Raw genomic sequence first — 24,342 nt, 5'->3', positions numbered from 1 at the left:
ATTAGCTTAAATTTTTCTCCAACGGTCGTGGGCAAAAATAACTCTCGCGTCTTCATCAGGAGCTGGTGCATTTCCTCTTCGGGAGTCCGGTTTCTTCACGAAAATTTGCTGAATTCTACATTTTGTGGCAACCTTGAAGCGCAAACTTTACCGACAATGTAAAAATATACGATCACATCTGCTAAATTTCCTTCATCGGCGTCGTCAAAGTCACCGGAGACACTGAGGCGCCTTCAATTAAGCAGCAGCCAATGAGGGAAGAGCAGCCACATCACGTGGTGTTAGAATGACATCATCACACCACGATGAAAAACTACGTACAGTTTGACCACACTGTCAAAAAACTATTATTTTTGCATCTGACAGTTAGTTTTCAGGATTCATTTTTTTAGGTTTTATGTGCAAACATTTGCTTACTTTGTAAATATACATTTTATATAATATAGTGGTTAATTGGTTCGCAATCTGGCCGTCCAGACCCCTCCAAAGCGTTTTAAAACTTACCTGAAGGGTCACAGAACAGGAGAAAAGGAAAAAATATATACTTCAGCATCACAAAATTATGCTTTTTTTCTGGTTTTGTCAAATCTTTGCCATTTTTGGTGAAATGCTGGATAGTTTAACCTCTTCAAGACTCTAAAAGTATCTAAATAAAACAGTTTGCAAAGGGAAAATTGCTTCATTTTTAGATGTCATAATGCAAAAAAGTAGGGAAACAACTGATCTAAACCACCTCTGCAACAATACAGTTCCTGTAATGCATCAATAAACACATAGTACATTTCTCGTTTAAAAACCAGGATGATTGTTTTTAGTTATGAACAAAATTCAGATATGCGCCAACTGAAAGCCATATTTAATAATTTAATTTCACCATGCATAAACCATATAGAAAATACTTTACAGTAATGACAATATTAAAAAAAAGACATTTCATGATGCCAAAAAAAAAAAAGCAATTGTCACAGATCACTGAAGGCTCACAAGTCGTCATCGGGTTAAGCTGATGATAGTTAGTACATGGTTAAATCAACAGGGTTACATTTCACCCCGTGAGGAATGAAGAACAAAACAGTTAAGATAAAGAACACATGAAAAACATAATCAAAATTTGTTAGAAAAATGTTGATGTTACTTTTATGTTACATCCATTTGATTTCCACCCAACCCACTATGGGTGCGCTTGTTTTTTTTTGTTTTTTTTACAACCGTCTTTGCTTTGTGATATGAGTCTTAGCTCCTGGAGGTTTGTCACTACTTTGCAAATGAAGCACGTTTCTAATATTTAATCAGTGACCCCCGACAGAAATGGGGGTAGAAATGAATAAAAAGGTGTAAGGGAAGGGGTATAGTGTGTGTTAGCTGAGGTGTGGGTACATGCAGAAGGCATCCACTCCACACCTCCACTTTTCAAATGGCACTAGTTTAAAAAATAACATGGCAAATACACTCCTTCATATTACAAATGATTAGCATCGTTGTCCCACAATTAATACTGCTTTCATTACATCAGAGAATGGTCAAAACATCACAGAGAAACTTTCAATATGTAATGTTAAGCCAGTGCCTGATCTTCAAATATCTGGAAGAAACTCATCAAGTCATCTGTTTGGCATTTGATTACGCTAACTTGTATCTTGGTAAAATCTCATTTTATTTGTTTTGTTTGTAGAGGGCAGAGGTAAACAAGTCAAAAAAATAACCCTCTTTACTCACATTTTCACAGTTAAATGATGGTGACGGCAGGCTGGTGTATGTTCCTGTTTTTTCACATCTTTTCAAACATGGCTTCAGAGTCAAAACACGGCCTCATTGTCAACTAGCACATCAGGGAAAGGAAGGGCCAATACCTCTTTAATTGAAAACACTAAAACTAAGTAATTACCATAATGAGATTTTGTTTAATTGAGCTTCTTTGCTTTCATTTTTGGGATGGGACATGACATTACATTTTCAAATTATGTGGTATCCCAAAAACCACTCTTGGTACTAGTGCATCTCCCGCTTTGAGCATTTGAATTATCCCACTTAGTCTTTGTTATTGGCTTAAGTGGTTTAATTCAAACACCGCTTTGGAATTCAATTAATTGTTAAATTACATCCGGGCAAGAATTTCAATCTGTATTTTGAGCTCAAAATGTGCTTCACAACATCGCTTAATTACAAATACTGCTTCACACGTGTTACGAACCAAAGCAAAAAACAACATAAAGCACCATTTCACTTGTTCATGGTCCAAGTCACTTCCTCTCTTCACCGTCTGCCACTGGTGTGATGTATGGCAGCCAAAGCTGTGTAAATGAGATCTGAAATGAAAACCAGCCACTAGCCAAATGCTGGTAAATATTGGTTGTTTTCTGTAAAGTCTGTCTGTTCTACTGGCTATGTTGTCCAGCAAACAGTCTGTGTTGAATTTGTCTGTTCGATTAGAAAACATTTTTCTGTTCTTTATGTGTTCAGCCATGGAAAAACTCCCAAACATTTCCTTTAAAAGGGATCCCATGGCACTGAATTGTGACTTTTCCTCTGCAAAAGGGTTTTAGGGTGTCACCTTCAGAGGCAAAGCAAGCAGGTGGAGAAGTGAGAGAATGCAGGATTGGTTCAGAGACAGTGAGGAAGAAATGTTAACAATTGAAAACCACTGAATTTACAGCTCTATCAGTTCTATTATTGGGTGTAATTACACAGTAAGAAAACTGATCAACAGAGAGTGACTGGGCATTGGTTTTCTATGTTAGCAACTAAAATCCTACTATGTTAGATTACTGTGTAATTACACTTCACTCAGTGGTACAGAAGAGGGAGCTGTAATGTAAAAAAAAAGTACATAAAAAAAGGAATGAAAACACAATAGGTCCAAGTCACTTCAGTTCCATTCAGAGGAATGATTGCGCATTATGGATGAGTGATTCACTTTTTCCATTCATTCATTCATCCAGCTGTCTACTGTAATGAAGTCAGTGCTTCTTCTCTTGAGGAAGATTAAAGGGATACCTTGACACTGTGGAAAATAAAGTAAACAAAAAAACCACCAGAATTTTAGGGAAAAGTTGCTCTTTTGGTAAATATGTTGGTCAGAAAGCAGCATTTTTCACTGAAACCTCTAGTTTCTCATTAGCTTGTGGCTAGTGGTATCATTTGGTTTCTGTGGTAAATGCTAACAATGCTAACCAAACATTTTCAAAGTAGCATTTCTGGTGAAGAAAAATTAAAATGCCACAGAGAGAAAAAAAATGTCAAGACATCCATTTAAGAAGAAAGAGAGCAACATAAAGATGGATCCCACAGTGTTTCCCCTACGTAGACAAAGTAGTGTCGTTGCAATGCTACTAGTATTAATCCCCTTTTCTTCCAGCTCATTAAGAGACATAAAATCCCAAGATTCATTATTCCAGTAATGCCATTTTGTACAGTTATTACATTAGAAATTTATGATCTTCTGTAGAAGCTTCAAGTTTGTTGACTAAAGTGTTGCTAATGTACATTAGAAATGTAGGGAAACACTGCATCCTTCCATTCACTTCTTCGCTCAAAGAAGAGTCTTCACTATGTTTTTTTTTTCAATTCCTTCTTTGCAAATAGTCACTTCCTTCATTGATCCTTCCTTCAACTCCTCATATAAACAGTTAGTGTCCCTTTTGTCCTCTCTAGCAAGACACAAGTCTCAGGTATCTTGCTTGTTTCTCCTTCGTTTTCTTGTCAAAAAATCAACAGGTCTTCCATCTTTTCACAGGAGGACAACACATATACTCCCAATCTCTCTGTCCTTCCTCTCCTCACTGGAAGAATCATTTCCCTCCCCCCCTCCTCTCAGAACAATACATCTTCGTTGGTAATGAGCATTTCCACCACCAGTCTCTGGTATCGGATGTCGTTGAGCGCCGTCATAGCGTCCAGATCTGGGGCTCGCATCAGTGTCGGACCGAAGACGATACCCAGGTTCTCGCTGGACATGAGGTTATCCTTCTCATACTGGGTTACTCTGAGTGAAGAAAAGGGGAAAACACAAATAATCAGAAGGGGAAAAGGAAGGGATGGAAGAAGTATTTCTTCAAACCCCTATACCACAACAACTACAAATAAATCTATTAAAACCCAGTCATTAAGCTGAATAACTATCTTCAACAACTAAGCTAAGCAGTTTGTATGTTCAGACCTCTTGAGGTGAGCCATGAGGTATCGCAGCGACTCGCAGTGAGCTGGCGGCAGCAGCTTCAAGGCCTCGTGGACAGACTCCAGCCGTTTTTCTGCGTCTGCAATCTCTGCAACAAACAACAGACACACACACACAAAAAAATATCGAAAAACACTGATTAAAGGAGATGTGTTTCAGGAGCAAATCTCATACCCACACACAAACACAGGAGGAAGGATCCATTATCATATAATGAAACGAAAGACCCAAAAATTTAATGTAATAAGGTCCCGACAGCTTGAAGACCTACTTGCGGCTTCTATGAAGCGTGGGTAGGCATCATATGTGATGAGGGGAATTGGCAGCTCTCTGAAGTAGAGTTTGAGGGCTCCGGTGATGATGTTAATGTCCTCATAGGCGTTTGAGGAAATATCAGCTTTTTCTCCATCTGTAGGGCAAATCAATCGATAAATCAAACAAAACATCGAGGAGATAAGTTAAAGTGGTGAGTGAGTGTAGCGGTAATTTGTAGTTTTTGCGCATACTAACCTCTGTCAAAGGCCAACTTGACGTCTTCAATCAGCTCACTGAAGCCTGATATTCTGTACAAACCCTCTGACTGAAGACCTGGAGGCAGATAAGGAGAATTGGTATTAGTATAAAGCACTGACTGAACTTTAACTGTAGCGTAAATAAACATTTCTTTTAGTGCTGAAAGAGTTTTATTTATTACCTACAATTTAAGACATTTCTCAAGGGGAAATGCCAAAAAGTCTCTGGTTCTAGCTTGTAAAATGTGAATATTTGCTGATTTTCTTAGTTTTCTATGATCAGAAAACTGAATATATTTGGGTTTTGGACTGTTTTTGAACAAAGAGACATTTTTTCAGATATCATCTTGGGCATTGAGAAAATGTGAAAAGCATTAATATTTCCTTACATCTTTTAAAATGAACAATTAATCAAGAAAAAAATGTTAGTTGCAGCCTTAATTTCTTTATTACATTATTGCTGATTACTCCTATTATTCCAGAGATGTCAGCTGTTGATAAATGTTGACGTACAACAATGGTTTCTTTCCTGTTGTGCCAACGGATCGGCTTAAGTAAATTCAGCTAAAATAGATACAGGAATAGGAGTAAAACACACACAATCAAGATATAAACTGATAGAAGGAGACAGTGAATATTGATTAGAGGACAAAAGAAAACATGACAAGCGAGACAGAGTGTGGGGGGGGGGGGGGGGGGGGGGGGGGGGGTTAAGGGGGCATGAGGGGTGGATTCAGCTGGCGCTCCTGTTCCAGTCAAGTTCAATCACTTCACAGTCAGGTGTCTTTATTGATTTCGCATGTTAGTTTCACTCCAGACTTGAATTTAAGTCAATAAAATCCTGTCTATGGCAGCTCCCTTATGGCTTGTCAGGTCCCACAGGGGAGGAATCATCAGGCTCTCAGTCTATTACACACATACACACACACACAAGCGTGATTTAGCCTGCTTGTGTACTGACGAACACACATTTTACGTACATGCCAGCATCGTGGGTGTTTCTCTTTTAAGGCTGCAGCAAACAATACTTTTTTTTGTCAACATTATATAATCACTGACTCACTCAAATTCACACTCACACTGCTTTCTCTCTCTCACCTCTGGCCTCGATTTCCTGTATGCACATGTCGACCACCATCGGTCTCTTGGTGTTGTGGGCTTTGACCAGCGTGGTCAGGTCGCAGCTGTACACCTTCTTGACGTGCCGCAGGTCCGGCTGGCAGTCGTTCGGCACCACTTTGGAGCACTGCTTGTGTACGTTCAGCCCACAGTCTGACACAAAGAAAGACACACAGGGGAAACTGAAAATGGCTCTCCTGTGACGGCATTTACAGAAATGTGTGCTTGTATGACTTCACCCTGCTTTAAACTGCTTAATAGCGCCAACAGTAATATCACTACGATGTGAGTTTGTCCATCCAAATCTGATATTTAAAGTATAATAAGTATATTGGATGGTAAAAGTAGCATTTAAACAAAAAGTCTACCCGTAGGTGTTGCAGAGACCCACGCACACAGCAATAATCTCACTGACAGTGTGTTCTTTGGCACTAAATTGAGTCTTTTAACATTTAAATCCATGACACGTTGTGGATGAGTCAACAGTGAAAGCGACCAACTTTCATCTGCTGTCCCAGTTTTGAGTCACGGTTTAAGCGAGAGGAGGCGCAACATGTCAAACACAGTGGAGGAGGCAAAAAGGGGCAGGAATTTATATCTTTTATGGCAGATGAAAGGTTAACAGCAGAGAAGAACTTCAATAAATAAAAATCAGCCAGCATGAGAAAGGTATGTGCGTTACCTGCACACTTGACTCCCTGAGCGATGAGACCCCACATGAAGTTGGCACAGTACTCACACCAGTGGGGGCCTCTAAATGTATGAACCTGGTTAAAGATAGAAAGAGAGGGAGGGAGAAGGAAATAAGGTGTCTCTTTTACATGTCAAGTACCCCAGAATTCACTGCAAATATATAAATGACAACAAATACATTCACACAAAAAGATGATTGGAAAAACACATTAATTGAAAGTACCGAAAATTGTATATTTAAGAACAAAAAGTGAGAAAATATTAGCTTCTGTATACCTCGATGGAAATCTAATCTGAATACTAGCAATAATCTTTATTATAGAATGACAGGCGCTGACAAAAGCATGATGGACACTGAATAGGAGGGCTCTTATAGTGAGAACAGTTTCAATCTGCCCATTTATTGCATAAATTGGCTCCACATAATGAAATGCTAATAACCTCCACACACACACATCCCTATGCTATCTGTCAGTGTGCGTGCTCTTCCACATTTCTCCAGAGCTCTATGGCTCTGACCTTTATGCTCCTTACTAATGGCTGCTTGTAATATTGAAATTTGGGAATTGGAAGCTTTTGTAGTGTAGCAGTAAACAAACGCTGTAAACATGACATGTAAATGCATAAATGTGTGTGTTCACTGTGTGTGTGTGTGTGCGTGAATACCCAGTGCTCTCTGAGGTGAATTTGAATAAGACCCCACGAGCTGAATCAGCGGTCCTGGCATACACACATGAGCACTGCACACACACACACAAACAGGACGTGATTTGAGGAAGCGAAGGAGCGGCTCACCTTGAAGTTGTGCACCTTCTCGTACTTGGGCGCAAAGTCGCTCTCCCTCAGGGTGGCCCGCCGCACCAGCGATGTGAGCTGCGAAAGGGCAAAAGATCGGATTGGTTGCCAGAAGGTGGAAGCAGGGGAGTTGGGTTTGGAGGGGGCCGGTGCTCGGCCGAGACGGGTCCCCGACCCTGCTGTGCAGGGGTCCGAGGCGCCGCTGGAGACTGGCAGCGAGGGAATCGAACCGCCGCTGACATTTAAACCGAGAGCGGCGGTAAACAAAGAACCCTTCTGACCTGCCTCCTTCTCAGCTCGCCTTCCTGATTGCTTTTTACCTCTCCTAACAACATACGACTCTCGGCTCGGCATTGTGGTATGTGTAGTTTCACCGTGGATTTAGCTCCACCTGGGGTAAATAAATTGCTTGAATAAAATCCTGCTCTTGACACTACAATCTAATCAGACTGAAAAAACTGGAAATACTCTCATAAAGATGCTGTTAAAAATGATAAAAACAGGAATAAGTTGGAAAACAGCAAAACAACCAGACTCTCATGGAGAAATATAATCATTTCAGCTCCACAACAACAAAAACAACAACATCCAAAACTGAGGAGCCGACACAGGACCAATCCTGCTGTCTTAGTACCACAAAGATCAGCCAATCAGATTAGCTCTGCATACTGATGCAACTGCACTGTGCGATTCCTGTTCAAAACAAAAAAAAAAAAAAAAGAAGCCAGCCAGCGAATAATGAATCTGTCTTGGGATACAAAAAAGAAAAATCCTGAAATAAGTTCACTTAATATGATTTGATAAATCTTCTCTTCTCGGAAGGTGTGACCAAAATCCTCCAGCCCAGACTGATGCGGCAGAATGTGCATTCCTGGCTCTCGGTCTCGTGTAGGTGAGCGCTTCAGCCCACATGGCTCAATGTGTGTGTGTGTGTGTGTGTGTGTGTTAATCCGCTTTCCTCTTCCTCTACACACTCGCTAGGCAGAACCAGCGGAGGAGGGAGGGAGGGAGGGATAGAGGCGGAGAAAGAAAGGAGTGGAAGGAGGAGGAGGAGGAGGAGGAGGGGGTCGGGGCAGAGCTACGATGCAGTAATGGATGAATTTAACAGGTCACATTGAGAGGAGAACGGACCAATCAGAAGACAGCGGTTCTTGTTGTTCGCTACCAATTCTGCCACCTCGATTGTCCCAGGAGGGAGAAAGAGAATGAGCTGAGAAACAGACTATTATTTTATTCATTCGTTCACACTTTTTGTTCCTCTTTTGTTTCCTCCCCTTTTTGTCATTCTTGCCTGCAACATCCATCTGTTTTTCCAAATTCTCTAAATAAACAATAGGAATTGTAACGCACACTGAACTGCGATAGTCTGAAAATGTCTTTACCAAAAATCTGCCCTACAACAAAATCTACACTCTCTTATATCCTCAGTTATTTTAGATCATATAATTAGCATTATGTAAGAGCAGTTTAAGGCTGAATTTTCACTTTAGATACGTCTGATTGGCTGTTTTACGCTACGTGTTTTGATCTTTTTTAGATATTTTATACGAAGATACTAAAAAAAGCTTGTTTTGAGGCAAAAGCAGTAACAAATAGAAACAAAAAAACACCACAAAATGTCATTATAATGCACAACTACATATTCATGTAACTAATCCTCAGCTCATATACACAACACAGTGAATATGTATGACTCGTCATGGATATTTAATGACTGTTTTCATTGCATGGAGATCAGGGGGCGGAGGGTGCTGCTGGGTGGCTAACAAAAGAGCATCTCATAGAAAGAATGAAAAAGAAAAGAGGAAAAAGCTCATATATTGATGGGGATATATTCTGTGGTCTTTGCTAATTTTCTGATGGTTTTTTCTGTATTTTTTCTACATTTTCTGTCAGATTGAAATTGGATCATGATCTATGTGTTCCTGCCACCTCATCTCACCTTCCTCCCTGTCACCGTCCAGCAAATTCAATCTCACAACCAGGTCTTAAAAATTAAAAATTTAAAAACTCATCACCAGAGCGATGTCATTATCACTCTCGGAGGGGCTGTAAAACTGCGTTTAATCCACAATAAGAGGCGATTAACCGTTCAAACATATAAAATATGTATTTCTCACGCGCCTTCCCATACAGAGCCACCTCTGCTCTCAATGTCACAGCCATACTGCTTTGTCTGCAAATCCACCCAATTATGAAAGCATGCACGTACACGGGACCACCCCCATTACACACACACACAAACACACACACACACACACACACACACACACACACGTACAGACAGTGATGTATGAGGTGCAGTGTAGGTGGTCATGCACTGCAGGTCATGTAAGGCCTCAGGAGGTTGGTGTACACACTATACCTACTTTGCTATGAGCTTGTTGGTTAGTGTTTTGTGTGACAAATATCCGCTGTAACTGCACTGTGTTACATATATTTAGATGTATGTGTATGTTTTATTACATGTGTCTGTGGGTGTGTAGTTCTGCAGCAGTTACCAGAATGGATCTGCATCTCCTGCCTCATTTTCCCGCATCCACCTGCACACATATACACACATATACACACACACAGCTGCAGAACTAATATGTACATTAAATGCTGCCCAGTGTCACACAGAAACCTCACATCTCCACTTTTTTTGTCAAATCTGTTTCAATCCTCTGAAAAAGCAAAAGTGTCTCCATCTCTAGAAAAAGTTTCCAGTCTGTCTCTGAGATAAAAAAAAAAAACTAAACACAGAAAACTTATTACATCCCACGACAAACTCTGAATACTTTTAGGCGATAGCAGGTTTCTGCAGGCAAGCTGCTGTTATGTAATTTTACTGCAGAGCCCTTGGCTGGAGGCCATCTCTCCTCTGCATCCATCCTCCTCCTCCTCTTTCTTCTTCTGCTTCTCCATTCAGCATGATCTTCAAATCTCATCCTTCCATCCTACAGCAACTTTTCTTACTTAAACTCTCTGCAGGGTATCTAAACATTATATTTTTAAAAATGCATGCCCAATTTTTTAGATATACATTTATCTCATCATAGTTTTAAACTATTCTGGATATTCTGGTGATATATATGGTAACGTTTTGTGCATTATTAATTACATAACCTTCATTTATGCAAGTTAGGTTTAAGAGATTGTTATTTGTTTATTTCACTGCCCACAGCATAAATCCAGTCATCTTCCACTGAAACTAAAATTTCTAAGATTTTGTTCCTCTGTCTTCCACATTCAGAGATCGTCAGAGATGACGCAGGACACAGAAATGAATCCACTCAAACCCCCTCATCTCTCACTCCTCCTATGAATCATTCCATCTTTAAAAGCATCATCCATCTCAGTGTTCCTACACATTTTCCACTGTCAGTTTCTGTTCTGATACTGATTAACTACTCACTTTTCAACAGTTCTCTATTACTGGGAAAGAAAATAAATGAGCAACACATGAAATAAATAAGACATGATGAATGTTTCTGCATGTTGTGAACAAGTCAATTTGTCTTAGAAAGTGAATTCTTAAGGGTTCCCCAATGGGGGAAAGCTTTGGTTTGTAGCTCCAACAAAGCACGCAGCCAAGACTCTGTGCCAATAATATAACATATGTTGATTAGTGAATACTTTTTGCCAGAGTTCCTACACAGTTTCCATTTAAAAAATATCCATTTTTCTTGCAGCGTGATAAGTTTTGAAGATATCGATTGGTATTCAGTATGATTTCTGCTGAAGGTTTATTGTACAGCATCTAAAAGCAACAACATATCGTTCTATAGCGGGAGATTCTTTCTCCAAATGACATTCAACTGAATATATGAGATTCTTTAAAGTCTTGTGTCAAAAATCAATATATACTTGTGTGTTTGTCCTTACCCTCTCCTCTGCGTTGCGGTCGTCTTTGGCTGGAGCAGGTCCATCAGGGGCCTCGGGGCTGATTGGCAGGTGTTTCTTCAGGGTGGGCTCCTGGTTCAGTGTGGTGTAGCCCACATGCTCATAGATAGGGTTTATGGTCATCTTAGCGATGTACTCCGCTGCCTGACAGAAGAGACAGTTACTGTAAATAAGCCAGTTACTTCTTTTTCCTACACTTTTTACAACTTTTTCTCTCCACTGACAGTATGATTATTTTTCTGCCTTTGAAACATTTGACACAGCTGGACCTGGACTTCATTTTCATCACTGGTTTGTCCCAGTTGGTGCATTCCTATTGTCTGAATAAAGAATGAAATACTTAACGGAGACTGTGCTCAAGAAAAATGCAGATTTTCCTTCTTTCCTCAGCATTTTTTTTTTTTACTTGGCAAACATGGGCCGAAAGCTTGCTTTAAATGCTGCCAGTTATCATACATAATCAGCAAAAGATAACAACTATTTGGCTCTGATCAAAAGTGATGTCTGTTTGTTGCTAGAATAAGTATAAAAAGGAAGGGGGGGGGCAGATAGACACACACACAAACACACCTTTGTCTCAATATAGAGTGTGATGAGGCCGTCTGTGACCAGGTCATGGATGGACTCAAACCTCTTCTCTCCAACAAAGTGCTTCCCATCATGGTAGAGACGGAAATTTCTCGTCTGGTTCCCAAATCTGGAAGCAATGGAGGAAAAAGCAGTTGTCTATAAATCTGAAATTCAAATGATTTGCCCATAACAGACTCTTCAAACAGTGTCTGGCCATTATTTGACAACACTGGATAACTTTTTTTCCTCTAATACTGTATACAAAGAGAGTGGAAGAGTCTACAGTTTGTACCAAATTCCATTTAAGTCTACCTGATAGTTGTTGAGACATTTCACTAAAACTAACTACTGGTGCTATAGGAAATGTCAGTGGATCAACAAGTTATTAGGATTCATCCTGAGAGCAGCATGAATATCTGTACAAACTTTTCTGGCAATCCATTCAATAGTTGTTAAGATATTTCAGTTTGGACCAACATGGTGGATGACCAAGTGACGGATCAATTCACCAACAGACATCAAAAAGGCTTTTTGCTTCCAAGAAGTGGAGAAAAGGAAAGTAGGACGCTGAGATTTTTGTATTATAAAATCACACACAAAAATACCGCAGCCCATCAAAGTCAGAAGAAATAGCACAAACTCAAAGCGACAGAACTGTGACAGACAGACAGACGCTGAACTGGGCCAACACATTATCTCCTCCTTAGTGGATCACAATGAAACCACAGTGACATAAAACGGCACCGCTAGATCATTAACCCAAAATCCAACCTTTCCTTTTCTGCCTACCCAGAGCGGGACTCTAGTTTATGAGGGAGTATTTATGGAAGGTAATTATAACCACAGGGATGAGAGAGAGAAAGCAAAAAGAGAGAAACATGGTCAGGTGGAAGAGTGACATGACTATGAATAGAGAACACTGACCCAAAACCAAACAGTGCTCCACTTCAAATTAAGCCATGAGCCCATTTAAAAGTGTGACACCCACTCTGAGAAAATGATAGATCATATTGAAGTAAAACTGACTACAACTCAGGGTATTTATTTAAGAGCAAACTGGGCAATTTATGGTTCCAAAATACTGAACCAATAAACATCTGGTAGCCATATAAGTAGCTAAAGGGAACTCTCAGACTAGCTTCCACAAACTATCACTCCCTCATACTCTCATCTCTCCTCACGAGGAGTGTGTGTGCAGCCATGTGAGTTCAGAGATGAGATCCTCTGAGCAGCTTAAAGTTCGACGGCCGCCTTTACTCGAGGGATAAACCCTCACACCTCACAGCGCCTGGAGACTGGACTCACGATCAGGCGTCCTCATCATTCACACAGCACCGCATGCTCCTTTTTCTTTGTCTTGTCGTACATTCGGTATGGGCATAGGCAGACAACAGATAGTAGAAATGATGGCAAGGCAAGATATCATCTACTCTCCAAAATGCCAGGAGGTAAAAACTTTGAAGCTTTCAACAATGACACCTACAAAATACGACTGAGAACATGCATTTTCTTCCAAACTTCAGCAGACTTTCTGGACTCTTGTTGTTTTTCTACTTGTCGTGGTTCATTTTCTAATAAATCCATTGAAAACCCCCGACCCAGAACATAAGCTTACACACATCCAGTGGCACCACTGAGTGTCTGAGTCTCCCTAAATGATCCAATCACTTAGACACAAACATACCTTAGAGCCAGCGTGTATGTGCCTGGCTGTCTCTGACTCTCTCTGATGAGGTAGCTGCCTTCGGCCTGACTCAGCAACTGGTCGGCTTCTTCTCTTGAAATCATCCCGTGGTACCTGGACATAAAAAAAAGAAGAAAAAAAAAACTGCCTTCACAACACTGTATCATCATACATTTTTCTGAATTTGTTAGATTTGTTTGCTGTGATGTGCAGACAGCACTGTTGGGTAGGTTTGCTTCCAACTGAACATAAGTACAATAAATACTCCCTAAAAAAATTATGTTTTTATTTATGTGGGAAACATGACTTAAATATAAAGGTAGGTGAAGATGGATTCCAAAATTGCAAAAAATTGTGGGAATATACCGATCAAGAGAGGGCCAACTTACTCTCTTCCATAGTATTTAGGTCGGTTGTCCACCTGCAGGAAAAAGAGAAATATTCATTTCATAAAACACTAAAAAAGGCAGAAGAATTACACCCATCTGCAAAAACAAATTTGTAAAATTCAGGAATAAGGTACCAAAGTGATGCTCAAGAATGTTTAAACTGGTAAATGAGCCAGAAAACACAATAACAGATTATTAATCCCTCCAAAAATAACAATATCGATTGTGAAACGACATTGGCTCAGAAACTATACAAACTGTGTGTTCCTGCAGACTTTGGCAGATTTTTGAGACATGAATGTAAACCTTGCTTGGCAACGAGCGTGCGCACATGTGAGTTTGTGTGTGGGCGCGGAGAATATTGCACAAGTCAGATAAAAAAGCTGAGTACTGAACGTTCTGTTGTTCTCAACAAAACTGCTGTCCAGCCAATAAATCAACAAGGACCCAACAAACAGTGGTGAATTTTAATTTGGACGCTTTGTGTGTGTTTGTGTGTGTGTGAGGAGGAAGGAAGGCAAGTGTGTGTAAATGAAAGAGATGGAATTGGATTGGATTGCATCTAAGAACAAGAAATAATCTGCCTTGTATTTGTGTTAGCTCTCCATTATCAGCCATGCACGTGCACCTCTGGACACCTACCAAAACTGCTGTGAGGCCTGTCAGTAAGCCATGCATGGAGCGTACAGACTAACACCCATTACTAATGCTCAATAGACATCCATGACTGCACATTACACAGTGCTGAGCTGAAGAAAAACACATTTCCAGTCTCTGCTGCATATTATTTGAAATGAAGTGATGAAATACATTTGTAGAGACTGAAATGGAATAGTTTAAACACATCCATTTAGGCAAATAAACTGCCTGTACGTTTTTGAATATCACATGTAAGGCACTTGTAGCAGATTTCTTAGTTCTTAATTAGTGTTTATATAAAGCATAAATTAAGACTTCCATTAAAATCAGAGAGCTTGCCACATAACAGCTTCTTGGTTACAGATGGTTAAAGATGAAAATCTCAGCTCACAACAGAGAAAAGGTAAACTATTAATACTCAGGTTTACGGACAAATTGTCCAAAAGAAACTGAAAAGATGACTCTGATTCACAAATTTAATCTACACAATGACAAAGAGATGTTTTGAGATCAAGTCAGGTAATTTTTGTTATAGCAGGTCAATTCAATTCCAAGTCCCAAATGCTTCACTATTTCATTTAAAGCTGCTATTAATCTACTATTATTTTAACTGCCTATTCATCTCTCTATTTTTTAAAATTAATTGTGTTATTCTAGAAAAAGTTGCAATTTCCCAGAGGCTAAGCTACTAGACATATAAGCTACTAGTGTATTGGTGTTTTGTATGTGTTGAATAAAGCTACTGGATGCCTAAATTTCCCTTAGGATCAATTAAGTTTCTTTCTTCCTTCCTTTTCTTCATATTTCTTGATTATTTTTGTGATTTTACTGTTTTTACAGTAATCTACTGTAACTCTGCCTCTAAAGCACGGCCTCTCTACTCATTTATGCCACCCAAACACACTGACACGCCGCAAATTATACCACCCATATTTAAGTGTTTATATGGCTTATTTTATATGTTTATTTAAGTGTTTATTGGCGTTTCATTAAACCACATATGGCTGAACTCCCAGCAGACAGCACTGGGCTGCTGGTAGCAGGGGACGGGGAGGGGGGCTGCTCCACTCTGTCTGTCTGCCAGTCTGTGTGCTTTAAACTGGGTCAGCACCGACTACCTGACCAGACCAGGGCATTAAATCCAACACATGTTCATTTTTTAGCTTCTATACACACACACACAGATACACATTGTACCATCCATCCCCCATCTTTAATCCCCCTTGGATTCCCCAAAATACACACATCTGGTGGTTGTCTCCCCTGTGGGCAGATGTGCTGGTTGGTGCATGGCATTTGTTGGGCATCAGCAACGTGCCACCTGGGTGCCCTCGGCTAGGACGGAGGTGTTTGTAACCCAAGTTAGGTCCTTTTCAGGGAATCACTGGGTACTTGTAAGTCACCATGCAGAAATAATTTAACCACTGTCACTAAGCTCCATCTTTCCTGTTGCACTACTTCATCTGCTAAAACCTAATGAAGCAGAACAGGGTTAAACATAACAGGAGCTGAGTGCTTCAAAATACAAGTACAAAAATACCGATACACTATGTTGAATTGTCTTTATAATAGTGAAAAAACGTGAAAAAAACATCATGCTGTTTCTCATTTTTAGGTGAAGTCTGTAGACAGCTTAACAGATGCCTTTGCTGTGAGGACAATGGATTGGTGAACTACAGCAAAAACAATCAGACCTGCTACAAGTCAAGTCAGCAAATACAGACTCTGAGGAGGCAGGAACACACACACACACACAAAGACACACTATGAAGCATTCAGCTTGCTCCAGGCTTCATTAATACATTATTGTTTCTGCTGGTTAAAATCACATTTAAGTGTTGCGCTCAGAAAGTGTATGTGGTGTTCAAGTCGAATACACAATAATAATAAATTTAATTTGTACAGCACCAGGGTTTTTTTTACTATTTAAAATGGATATAATCTTGTTTCACAGTAGATATGCGTACAGTGCATTGATCCGCTCAGCCCCCTTGCCCCGCTCTCGGTTTCTCACTCTCTCTCACAAACACACTGACAACGGACTGTCTGTGAATAGCCCCTCCTCTCTGTGCACACTCCAAATCAAAACATGATCATGCGCAGGAGGAAGGATTGTTGTTGGCTTTTCACTGCAGAGAAGACGGCATCCGGAATTCCTGAGTAGAATCATACTGGAGTTCACTAATGGTTAGTATCATGAACACCTGCACAAACTTTTCGGCAGAAAAGTTGTTGGGGGGTGTTAACGTATGTAAAGGTGTTATCAATACTTAGATGGACGGCTGACGCTCCAATTATAAACTATAGTGCCTGCTCCATGAGTCTGCAGCAGCAGCAGAGTCACAGCACCGAGTAGCAGAGTGAGACGTCTGTCTTCTCTCCTGCTCTCTGCTGTAGCTGTTAGCGAGCAGCTGCTCTCATGTCTCCCCACCTCTTGGTGCTTGTTTTCAGCAGGAACTCTCCCGCTCCTTGTCTGCTCAGCCTGCTCTCGGTGTGTCTCTCTCTGGATGGCAGGCAGGTTGCTCCGGTTCTGGTTCTAAGCGGTGGTCATCCTCTGGCTCATCTTCGCGTCTGTGTGCACTGCAGACCAGTGTTGGCACAGCCACACACACACTTTCTCTCTCTCACTCAAGACCGCACACTCGCTACGCACTGAGCTATTCCCTAAAGTAACTACGCTACTTGTATAACACATTTTAGTTTCGCAAACATATTAAAATACTTTTTTCTTTTTAAATTCCTTGATGCTTAGGCTTAGGTCAACTCAGGCCTGGCGGGCCGTTGGGCTTGCAATAATCTGGTGGAAACCCTGCAAGTTATCTCTGATAAGTTAGTCTATGTTCTTAACACAACACTGTCAAAATACAGCTGGATTGTCAAGATTAGCTGTACATAGCTGCATTCTATTTGCAGTGGAGCACCTTATACAAACGGTTTTATATGTTCATGATTTCGCACTCTCATCAGGATCCTGGCAGCGCTGTTCTTAATGTACTGGAGCTTCTGGATGCTCCTGCCCGGGATCCCTGTGAAGAGCGCATTTCAGTAGTCCAGTCTTGAAGAGATAAAGGCATGGACAAGTTTCTCTACATCTGACAGGGTCAGAGAGAGGTGGAGTTTAGTTTTGTGATGGTAGAAAGAGGTTTTGCATAGATGTCTTATATAGTCATCAAAAGTCAGCTGACGGTCAAACCTGACACCAAAATTAGTGACTGAGGAGGAAAGAGGGATGTCCTGGCCATCAAAGGTGAGATAAGGTATGGAAGATAACTGAATCTGGCGTGGAGTGCCAATAAGGAGAGCTTCAGTTTTGCTGGTGTTTAACTTGAGGAAATTTGAGGCCTTTATCACCTCAAGACAGGTGCTAAGGTGTGACATGGCTGAAGAAAGACTTGGGGCAGTTTTGATGTACAGCTGGGTATCATCAGCATAGCAATGAAAAGACATCCCATGTCTATATGCACCCTCTTGGACGTGTCATCAGCAGAGGGTTAACAGGATGGGGCTGAGAACTGATCCTTGTCACCATAGGTGACAGGGAGCGATCTAGACCTGCATCCTCCCAGTGAGACATATTCTACAGGAAAGGTAGGACTGACACCGCATAAGTGCAGAGTCTGACAGTCCTTCTTGAGGAGGGGGCAGATGACTGTGACCTTGAGGGCAGATGAGATGGAAAACTACCAGTTTGAAGGGAGAGGTTGACAGTTTGGGTGATCGGGGGCTGAGAATGGGGATGTATTTGATTTGAGCAGAGCTGTGGGAATGGGGTCTGGGGCACAAGTACAGGGTTTCATCTTCCTGAGGATTTCCTCAATATGGCCCTGCCTGATGCCAGTAAAATGGAGTAGAGCTGGCAAGCTCCCAGACAGAGGGTCAATGACAGGAGGAGGCAGAGAGGAAGAGCTGGACGTCAGAGAGTGAATGTTGTTGATCTTGGCTCTGAAAAAGTCAATGAAACTGTTACATTGCTCTTCTATAGCCTCAATTGGGAAAGATAATTATGGCTTCGGGAGATGATTTATGGTTGAAAAAAAGATGCCTAGGTTGCCAGGATTGTTATTAATTAGGTTGGAGTAGAACTGTAACCGAGCATCTTTAAGGGACTTCTCCTTTGATGTTCATGGAAGGCCAGTTTATGGAAAGCAAGCCCAGAGTGTCTGAAGTGTCGTTCCAGGAGACGTCCAACTATTTTCATTTTCTGCAGGTCATGAGTGAACAAGGGCTGAAAGGGGCATGACGATCAAAGACACTGGTCAGGGATGTATTGTAGAGTGCCACTAGTTCATCCACTGATGCACAAGCTGGGCAGGTGATGTGTTGGAGGTAGGGGTTGACAGGAATGTCAAATCCATTGAGACCATCTTGTGGTCGGACACATCCGGATCATAGACCTGTAGGTTATTGATGGGGGCGGAGTCGGTGATGACCAGGTCAAGTGTGCCCCCTGGTGTGAGTAGGGACATTAACATGCTAATTCACGCCAAGACATTCAATCAGACTAAAATATGTTTGACTTGGGGGGGGCAGTAGATGAGAAGCACTGTCATGGAATATGGAGGTTTACATTTTAGAGTAAGGCATTGAATAGTAGAAAGATCAAGCATTGGCAGGGGACAGTTTCAGTTCAGCCTGATATGCTAAACCATCACCAGAACTGTGGGCTTTTTCCATGTAACTATAGCCAGGAGGGCAGGCCTCATTAATTATACCAGGTTTCAGTTAGGCACATGAAATCAAGCCCCTTGTCCAAGATGTGGTCATCTATGAGGAGGGCTTTATCGGTGAGAGATTGTGCATTAAATAGTTCCATGGTGGCAGGAGACAGACCTGAGGATGGAAGTCTCTGCAAACTCCACAGTGCACTGATCCACTCCATATTTTGCATCTTGCCTGATATAGGGTAGTCTCGCAATGTTTCCAACGATGACGCCCAAATTTGTTTTGCTTCCGTATTCCACATTGAAACTACAGCGCGAACCTCATATGGATGTCTTAAAATCCCAAACTCTTGGCAGCAGGTTAACAACCACTTGTCGGGTGTAATTAGGAAACTGCGTAAACTCCACAGCTGTGTGGCAGTGTAGGACATCATAATTAAAGCAGTTGCGTCATTTGGGCAGACTGGCAGCGTTAGTAACAGCCACAGTCACAGTCTCACAGTGGAGATCATTACAGCAAACAAGCAGGGAGCTCCAGTTGAAGAAAAACCCCCAGTCACTAGCGTCTGTCAGTGACAGTGCAGCTCTGGGTGACTTCCATGCTGATAGAGAGTGCAGGGGAGCCAGAAGGGGCTTTGTGGTACACCTGAACCAGTAGGGTGGAGGACGAGATAGTCGCTGTCCTCCGGAGAAAAGGGATTCCAGTAGAGCAGGTAGGACGCACTTTACATTGAATAATCCAAAAATCAGTAAATCCCAGTAGAGCAGGTAGGAAGCACTTTACGTTCAAAAGTCCAAAAATCATGAAATACCAGTAGAGCAGGTAGGAGGCACTTTACATTGAATAATCAAAAATCCGTAAATCCCAGTAGAGAAGATAGACATTACTTTACTTTAGTTAATCCAAAGTCCACCAGTTCGACAGAGCGTATTCAAACTCGGGGAGCAATCAAAACACGAAGACAGAAGACAGAAAACAGAAAAACAGAAAAAGCTTGAGCAAAATGCAGGAGGGCCATGTTAATCACACAAGCAGTGATGTTCACAGTTAATTGTCTATTTAGCAAAGAGGAGCAGCAGCCAGTATGCGCTAGCATTCCCTCGTAATGTAGAGCAGCCTCTCTCCCATCACAACACAAGCACCAAAACAAATCTTGTACTTTTGGTTGCTGTGATAATCCTACAACATGTGTAGATACAATGTAGCGGGATGTCAAACTTAGTGCCAGACCTCCTGAGGGTGCTTTGGGTCTAATTCAAATCCAACATCTGTGAAGGGATGCCCCATAAAAAAGTGACCCACTGACTGCACTTGAGCTAAAATTTCTCCTTCAAGGTACATTTTTGTGTGTTGACCAAAAATAGCACTGGGGATTGCCGCATGATATTACGCAGAATGGTAATTATAACAGGTGACAGCACATCCAAGAGGGAAATTTAGACAAACAGAAATATTTAGTATCCATTATTTTTAAGAACACTATCATAAAGTCTTACAGGAAAATCATGCATGAAAATGTCTATCTGAGGGAAATTATAAGCTTAAAACTTAATTTTTCTGTCTCACTTAATTATGCTGAATAGACTGTTAACTACAAAAAAAGGAATAACTTTTGTCTTCCTAGATTAACTGAGACAGAAAGCTCTGACAATGCCTCATGCCTATGCAGTTAATTTATGCTACCTCACTTAAATATCAAATAGATCAAAACTAGATTTCCCAGGAATACCACAAACCATGACAGACTGGTTAAACTGGCTGACGATTAGGAAGTGTGTTCTCACCTCACAGGTGCAGGTGACTCTGCGTGGGTGAGGTGCCTCCTGCTGGAGCTGGTACACTATGGCAGAAAACACACATCACCATCAGTATAAGGCATGTTTAATAAGGGTATGATGAGGACAGCAATGGAAAAGCTAGTAAACGATAATTCCAATAATGGAAAATATTCAGAAAAAAGTAAAAATATTTGTAGGTACTTACAGTAGGACTTCCACACTGGTGGTCTGTATTCATCATGATCTGAGGACAGAAAAAGTACAGCATGTTACTCAAACTTCATTACCTTTGCTACAGCACCCCCAGGTGGAAGAAACACGGTAGTGAACAGTGCTGATTTTATCTGCCAGTTGTGTCTCAATTTTGATATGAACCAGATAAAATAGGATCAGGATTCTCTGTCTCATTTCATCTTCTTTCTGATGTTAAATCAATGAAATAAGACAGCGTCCATTTGATAATTCAGGGGGAGCTTTATGTAAAAACAAAAGCAGACTTTTCAATCAAAAATACTCAGTTCAATTGATTAACACTTGGTGCTGGGAAGTAACAGCAGGAATTCCCACCAATCACATGAATTTGACTTTAGTGACTAAATATGCAAAACGCTATTGACGCCAAACAAACAGTTGTCTAAAGAAAACTACAATTGGAAGGTTATCACAAGGACAGCAAGACATTTGAAGTCAAGGCATTCAATGACCTTATTTTCTTTGGTTCGATTGCAATTACTTTGGAATATCAGACTGATTGATGATGTTCTTTTCCACAACAAACGCTGCACTGAGCACACAAGCAGCTTAATGAATAAATCTACTCTGCAGAGCATAAAAAGCTTTTAAAGGTTCATTTATATTGAGACGGAAATCGGATGGCTTGTAAATTATCTCTCCGCGCTGACTTTATCTTTGTTACACTCAGACGGGCTTTCGCTGTCACGCCCTCAGGCTTACACGTCTTAATTGGACACCAACATTATAGCTGTGTTTCAACACTGCTTGTTCAGCCGTAGCACACCATAAACAACACTGACATTAATATTAGCGTGAATGTGACTCGGAGCAAGATTAGAAACTGAGAAGAACAGTCATTTTCAGCCCTCAGGCACTCATTTGGAGTTTGGCTGAACTCTGCAAGAGCTACTAAACACTTCCACTCTGAGTGATTACTGTGAAATCCTTTCAGGTTCATATTCTGCGCTGTATGCATTTATTCAGTGACTCATAGTGTGATGCAACTGTGTAAATTCACAGCACTGGTGCAGTTCTCCATTTACAATACTTACTAACCATTTGAAAGTGTTTCGTTTTAAAAATAAGTGTGACAAAGGCAGTATTGGTCAATACACTGGTTTCATGTTTCTATTCTGTATATTGAGCAATATCTTCTTCTACAAAATACAAAAGATGCAATAACTGCAATTAAAGCACAAATGTGCATCCACACTGCAGCCATTCCTATAGTGAAAGACCAACTTGAACTAATCCTTGAATCAGCCAAACATTAATTTAAAACTTTCTTTAATCCTTCCTCTTAAAAATATCAATACTAGAGTTATAATGTGATGGATGTCCCATCCTTTGGCCAGCATCTTGCAAATTCAGCCATAAGCTGTCTTCCACCTTCTCTGCACCGGTAGAACTAAACAGTCTGTTTCCTGTCTTGGTGGACTCTATGTTCACTCCACAACCCTTATCTATTCAACACTCGTCGCCCCGGTATCCTGTCTTCAAAATAACTTCCAAGTCCTCCCCCAGGCAAAGTGTCTCACCCTCCTTCTCAAGGCAACGTACCCTTGAGCATAGACAAACTCACAAGAAACCAGACATAACATATCAAATACTGACACACACAGTGTCTGCAACAGAGAAAGAAATACAATCCAGAGCTTTTCACTGAATTGTGCAAGCGCAACTGTGTAATGCACTGACACTCTAGCTGAGTATTTTTTCTTTTCGTGTTATAATTTTATCCCACTGAAAGAGGAACACGCCACCATATTTTTCTTCCAGCTGCAACTTCTCAGTACATTGCAGATAAAGGTTTTACATTAAAATGCACTAAAAAGATCATAAAATATTATTACACCACTTAAATCTGAATGGGACCCTTCTCCACAATGAGTAATTGGACTTTTGATGCATAAGTACATTTTACTGGTAATAATCTTTTGCATATTCTGGTGTACGACAACCAGCTACAATATATCAGTGGTAGAAGTTGTAATACGAGCCTATACTTAAGTAAAAGTAGTAATTAATAGTAGTAACCACAATATAAAATCAACCTAAATGTCCTGCATTATGTAATTAATTATTATTGCTGATGCATTACTGTGTAAGCAGCACTTCTATGTTGTAGTGGGTCATGGTAAAGCTGATTTAACTACTTTATATACTGTTGGGTAATCTAACACATAAAAATGTATTATATCATATATAAACCAACCATGTAATGTGTATTTAAAATTTTAATCTGCAAAGAATAATTGCCAAATAAATGTAGTGGAGGAAGAAGTATGATATTTGCATCAGACATGTGGTGGAGTTGAAGTAGCATATAAGGGAAATATTTAAGCCATATATAAGTACCTCAAAATTGTATTTAAGTGCAGTACTTAAATAAATTGTCTCAATTATGTCCACCACAGCCACTGGATCCACAAGATTTCAACTGGTTTCTCCCAATTTTACCCAAATTACAGTGAAGAGACATAATAATAACTGACGGCTTTAGACTATATATTAATGTACCAGCCACAAACAAACAAAATACACAAAGACAAAAAAATTAATACACTCAGATAAGGACACAATAGCCAACATCTGAGGTGTCATGCTGCTTACCAAACACATTTAGGGCCATCTTGAGTCTGTGATTTGATGATGATGAACAATTAAACAAGCAGATCCACTTAGTTTAAATCCTATAAAAGAAAATACACATAAAAGAATAATAAGAAAGGATTAGACAAGTGCCTGCGATGAGCTACCTTGGCTAATGTGTGAAAACAGCTGAGTAACGTTAAACAATAAATGATCTGGCAGCAGATTAAACGAGAGCTAACGTTAGCGGTTACTTTAGTTGGCAGGCTGATGCGAGAGTAAAAACGGCACTGGCTGTTGTTTTAACGTGTTTACGTTGTAGAAGGAATATTTGTTTTGTAATAAAAATGCAACAGCGTGAAACAATTCATTGTCTTATTAATCCAGCCGTTAGATAATAATACGTAGTACTCACATTCACATCCATTCTACATTGTGATCGCCATCTTGCTGTGTCACGTGAATAGTCTCGCCCTCTCTCTCTCTCTCTCTCTCTCTCTCTCTCTCTCTCTCTCGGTCCCTCTCTCTCTTTCTCTGTCCAGGGTAACTATGGCAACGAATCTACACGACGAAGAAAAGACGATTTCCCGATTTAAAGTTCGGCTTTTTGATATGT

At 40.6% G+C, this 24,342-nt stretch overlaps 1 protein-coding gene across 3 annotated transcripts; it reads right to left on the bottom strand.

Annotated features, from left to right (window-relative positions):
* Positions 1-839: 839 nt before the first annotated feature.
* On the bottom strand, positions 840-24,233 carry LOC137177042 (N-chimaerin). 3 transcript variants are annotated; one of them, XM_067583122.1, is made up of 15 exons: positions 24,142-24,233; positions 23,748-23,827; positions 21,106-21,144; positions 20,907-20,962; positions 13,822-13,853; positions 13,433-13,546; positions 11,749-11,875; positions 11,161-11,322; positions 7,294-7,371; positions 6,488-6,572; positions 5,785-5,958; positions 4,685-4,762; positions 4,446-4,583; positions 4,157-4,262; positions 840-3,982 (listed from the first exon to the last, which is right to left on the bottom strand). In XM_067583122.1, the coding sequence occupies exons 2-15, from the start codon at positions 23,764-23,766 to the stop codon at positions 3,811-3,813; spliced, it is 1,380 nt and encodes a 459-aa protein (XP_067439223.1). In that variant the 5' UTR covers positions 23,767-23,827; positions 24,142-24,233; the 3' UTR covers positions 840-3,810. The 3 variants fall into 3 exon arrangements, with proteins under 3 accessions (XP_067439223.1, XP_067439225.1, XP_067439226.1); XM_067583124.1 differs by lacking the exon at positions 24,142-24,233 and adding an exon at positions 23,981-24,103; XM_067583125.1 differs by lacking the exons at positions 11,161-11,322; positions 11,749-11,875; positions 13,433-13,546; ... (3 more) ...; positions 23,748-23,827; positions 24,142-24,233 and adding an exon at positions 7,519-11,148 and having other exon boundaries at positions 7,294-7,422.
* Positions 24,234-24,342: the final 109 nt, after the last annotated feature.

The sequence above is a fragment of the Thunnus thynnus genome, chromosome 24 (genome assembly GCF_963924715.1).
Source record: "Thunnus thynnus chromosome 24, fThuThy2.1, whole genome shotgun sequence".
NCBI classification, from domain to species: Eukaryota; Metazoa; Chordata; class Actinopteri; order Scombriformes; family Scombridae; genus Thunnus; species Thunnus thynnus.
The sequence above is the reverse complement of the archived record's forward strand: the minus strand, read 5'-3'. Positions and strand labels throughout refer to the sequence as shown.